The sequence below is a fragment of the Penaeus japonicus genome, unplaced genomic scaffold (genome assembly GCF_977035675.1).
Source record: "Penaeus japonicus unplaced genomic scaffold, GWHDUDI00000001_assembly GWHDUDI00000007, whole genome shotgun sequence".
NCBI classification, from domain to species: domain Eukaryota; kingdom Metazoa; phylum Arthropoda; class Malacostraca; order Decapoda; family Penaeidae; genus Penaeus; species Penaeus japonicus.
In genome coordinates this window covers 36,262,350-36,267,349 of record NW_028234409.1, presented here as the reverse complement: position 1 = coordinate 36,267,349, position 5,000 = coordinate 36,262,350, and the positions used below count along the sequence as shown (strand labels likewise).

Sequence of the window (5,000 nt, the reverse complement as noted above, 5' to 3'; positions counted from 1 at the left end):
AGAGAGAGAGAGAGAGAGAGAGAGAGAGAGAGAGAGAGAGAGAGAGAGAGAGAGAGAGAGAGAGAGAGAGAGAGAGAGAGAGAGAGAGAGAGAGAGAGAGAGAGAAAGAGAGAGAGAGAGAGAGAGAGAGGGAGGGGGGTACGTTGCCCATGTCTTCACTTGAGCATGACTAAATTTATTATGTACAACCAAGTAAGTAACAATACCGATTTAAGTGTTCGAAAAAATTACACTGCAGGATATAACTGGAGGCTTAAGGAAATAAACAATGAATCATAACAAATTTGATAATTATGTGCCTAAAATAGTAAAAAAAATACATTAAAGGGAAACAATCAACTACCTGAGCTAGAGGTACAACAACGTTCTTCATCGGGCTTATATCTTTTTCCTTCATGAAGGCCACCATTTCCTGACCAAGTCTTGCAGCTGTAGGAAGTTCAGAGGATTAAATCTTTCATAAGACTCAGAATATTATGACAATAGTGAACAAATATAAGTTTCTCTACATAAAAAAAAAAAAAAAGTATAAGCATACCTCAAATTCTTAGTATATACATACACAAGAACATCTATACTAAGTCTCATTACCTTCTAATTGGTTCCCAGAGTTTCTTGCTTCTGTCATTTTTAACTGTAGGACTTGTAACTGAGGCATATTATTGTTCATTTTTGCAGCATTTCGCTGTGCCACCAAAACCAAGGGGAAAATCATCGTCCGAATACAAACCGTTGCTGTAAAAAATAAATAAATGAATAAATAAATAAATAAAATATAAAATATCTCTTTCTCACTCTCACTCTAACTTTATACATATGCAGTAACTTACACATAAATCAATAAACACATAGAAACATACACACATACATGCAGGCATACATACAAGCATACATACAAATACACATATATTTCTGGCTACACTCATCTTTATTTTGCAAAGAAAATCTCTCAGTGCTTACCTAAACTAATAGCAGCCCACCAGGGAAGGTCCACGGACACGTGCAAGAATTCGAGACTCTGCTGTATCAGTCCAACTGGTGTCCAGCCTCCTATACCAAGACTTTGGAATGTAGGCTCACCAAGAGCATTCAGTGCTGGACCAATCACTTCTGGCGGTGTTGGGGGGACTGGTACATATGCAATTGAATCTGAAACAATTGAAACTTTTTTAAGTATCTCGATACAAACACACACACAGATGACATCCTGTGCTTCTACCCAACAGCTATTCACTTGATGGAAATCTTTTATGGGGTATAAAAGGACAGACTATTATCTAACGTATTTTCCTTTACTGTGCTATTTTTCTTTCACTTATTACACAAAGTTTACAGTCACCCAATTCAATTTCTATTCCTGACAACTGTGGACGGGGATTAGATTTGCTTGCCCAGTCTATCTTAACTTTGTTTAAAATTTCAATTTATTCTCAACTTTTTAAATGCCAAATGAGAAGGATTTCTTGATACTGGTAATTTATTTTCAAAATGCCCATTCTAATTTTTAATGTTCTTGCCTTGCAAAATATTTAATTGATTATTTTTTTATTTTTTTAACATTTCTTTGACAAGTCAAGGACAATGCTAAGATGCTGTGTTTTCTATTATTTTCTAGACTTGTGGTAAAATATACGACTCTATACACAAATTATACATAAGTAAAGTGATACTAATTAGCATCTGATAGGATGTGTTAGTTACCCATAGCAAAAGGGTTAAGAGCCATGATGTGATATGTCATAACACTTGTCTGCAATGGGTTAATGAAGGATGACATGATATCATGTCATGGCTCGGTAGGTCTACCTGCTGGTCACGCGATATCACATCATGGCATTTTGTATGGCCGGTACTCTGCCTCAGCGGACGAATGGCCATAGCCATTAGGTTTGCTCATTTGAAACAAGCATGGCATTGAGTCCAGGCAGAGCCAAAACCACCCTGGCGTTACTGGGTCAATGTGCACATGATTACTAGCACATGATCACTAATCCTCACCGCTCCACTGCTAATCTAAGACTCTACTAAGGTTTCCAAAAATCACTAAACCTGAAATAGCTAATCTAAAGAATCAAAACTTGCCAAATTTTCTATTTGTTACTATGCTGAAGGCAGTCTCGTACAAAAAAAGGCAAAATGCAGGCAAAATTTTCCAAATCATTTGAAAATATTAGGCCATAAAGCTTTACTAACAATGTTCAATACTAGAATAAACTTATCTACATAAACCTACAAGCAGAAAAGTCTATTTTTGGGTTTGCTGCCTTCCACTTCCAATTTGTTACAAATGAATTCCCTCTTTCCTTTCAAAAAAATCTTTCTTCCTCGCATCATATCAGATTTGATAGCACGACATCCCCCCTTTCAAAATACGCATCAACTTTTTAAATAGTCTGTACAAGGCGTCTATTTACATACCAGAGACAGACTGAGCTACTGTGCTGGCAGGATCATTTGTGAGAACTTGTGCACTATCAGGGAGAGGGCTTGATGATGTAAGTGTGTCAGAACTAACTTCTTCATATACGGCAGAAGAGGTAATGTTATCTCCAACGGGTGGTGATTCTGCATTAACATAAAACATCTGGAGAAAAAAAAAGATAACATAAATACACAGGTAAATATATATTCCACGATATCTCTCCTACGAATCAAACGTCATGTACTCATCACGAATGTATCAAGAGTTACCAAATTGTTGAAATAACATAATTTACCTTGTTGAATATACTTGCATACGAGCTATTGTGATGATAACTCATTGTAAGGGGGATAAGGGGGGCTTGTAGTCCAGCCAATCGCGAAGATGAGGCATCTCCCGTCCATCTCTTTTTTTTGTAATAGAAGCCTGTGTGGAAGTCTGACTTCGATATCAAACAGCCTCCCTGTAGAAGTTTTCTGATCAGTAATATGTACTATTTTATAATATACTAAACTAATAAAGATATCCATGGGTAGGTGTTTATGTGAGTGAGTGAGTGAGTGAGTGAGTGAGTGAGTGAGTGAGTGAGTGAGTGAGTGAGTGAGTGAGTGAGTGAGTGCGTGAGTGCGTGTTTGCGTGTTTGTATCTTTGTATCTTTGTTTATTTGTATGTTGTTTGTTTATATGCTTGATTGTTTATATGCTTGTCTGTATGTATATTTGTATATTTGTATGTGTGTGTTTGTAAATTTGTATGTTTATGTTTATATGTTTATATATTTATAAGTTTGTATGTTTGTATGTCTAAGTCTGTGTATGTGTATGTATGTGTATGTGTATGTGTATGTGTATGTGTATGTGTATGTGTATGTGTATGTGTATGTGTATGTGTATGTGTATGTGTATGTGTATGTGTATGTGTATAATTATATATATATATTATGTTTAAATGATATATATTATATAATATATTATATATATAATATAATATCTATACATATATATACATGTATATGCATATAAATGTATATATGTATATATACATGTATATTATATGTGTATTTGTATGTGTATGTATATGTGTATATATATGTGTATATGTGTATGTGTTTATATATATATATGTATGTTATGTATATAAATGTATATATATAATTGTATATACATGTATACATAATATATGTGTATGTGTATACATATATATACATATATATTATATATATATTATACATATATATAATATATATTATATAATATATACATATATATATACATATATATATATATCATAACATATATATATACAATATATACATATATATACATACATTATATAATATATATATATATACATATATAATATATATTATATATATACATATATATTATATATATATATACATATATATATACATACATATATAATATATAATATATATACATATATATATATATATATATATATATATAATAATATTATATACATATATACATATATATACATATATATATATATATACATATATATATATATATATACATATATTATATATATATATATAATATATATATATATACATACATATATATATACATATAATATATATACATATATATATAATATATATACATATACACATATATATATACATATATATATACATATATATTTATATATATATATATATATATATATATATATATATATATATATATATATGTCACATGCCGTGTCACATACGCACTGACCCCCAGTGTTACATCACACTTGTAGTCATGTCACATATACTTCACACCCATCTTCAAAGGGTTAAATTGTCGACATTTGAAGTCCCAGTATTTGAGTCCCTTGTTTCTGGTAAAACATGTCACCATAATCAATTCATATTAGTATATGATTTTACTTGTTGTCACAGCAATCATTATATTCATTTTGGGTTGTATTTTGCACATAATTTGTCGCATTTTATATAGCACACACAAAAATTATAGAAAATAAAATTAAGGCGTAAAGGAACGCTCTTTCAGTTCCCACAGTATTCCAGGCAAATGAATATCTTGTTTGGTACAGCATTGTTATGAAACAGATATTTTTTGAGGAAGCATCAGAGAACCAGAGGAATCCATTTTGACTTATATCATGGTATTTAGTAAGGATTTAGTAGTAAGATTTACCAGATATTGATATAGATATAGATACAGATACATATTTAAATAGATAGATATATCTATATATAAATATATATATTCATATATACATGTGTATATATATACATATATAGATATATATACATATGTACCTATATATAACAGTACCAAAGCAAAAACATTCTGTCTGGACATAGATCTGCTGTTTTGTGAAGATTTACATCATCTCCTTATTCGTCCATTGTTATTAGTTGACATACATTAAATAATAAGATCCTCATCCTGACATATCGAAGAAATAAAATCAAGATCCGTCCGTTATTTCAGACGGGAAAGAAAAGAGAAATAAAATTAGCCGGACTAGCGGGTGCCTCTCCTCATCTCTCGGAGAGTCCATTAATACGTTATGTAATCCCCATATCTCTCCATAC

General features: G+C 31.2%; 1 protein-coding gene across 1 annotated transcript in view; it reads right to left on the bottom strand.

Moving 5' to 3' along the window:
- Nucleotides 1–5,000, bottom strand: part of OXA1L (OXA1L mitochondrial inner membrane protein) — a 9,943-nt gene that overhangs the window by 4,780 nt on the left and 163 nt on the right. The window contains exons 2-6 of the mRNA XM_043018478.2: nt 2,718–2,885; nt 2,419–2,584; nt 961–1,149; nt 592–735; nt 344–429 (exon numbers count right to left, since the gene is read on the bottom strand). Coding sequence (XP_042874412.2) covers nt 344–429; nt 592–735; nt 961–1,149; nt 2,419–2,584; nt 2,718–2,885 — 753 coding nt within the window. The remainder of the gene's footprint in view (nt 1–343; nt 430–591; nt 736–960; nt 1,150–2,418; nt 2,585–2,717; nt 2,886–5,000) is intronic.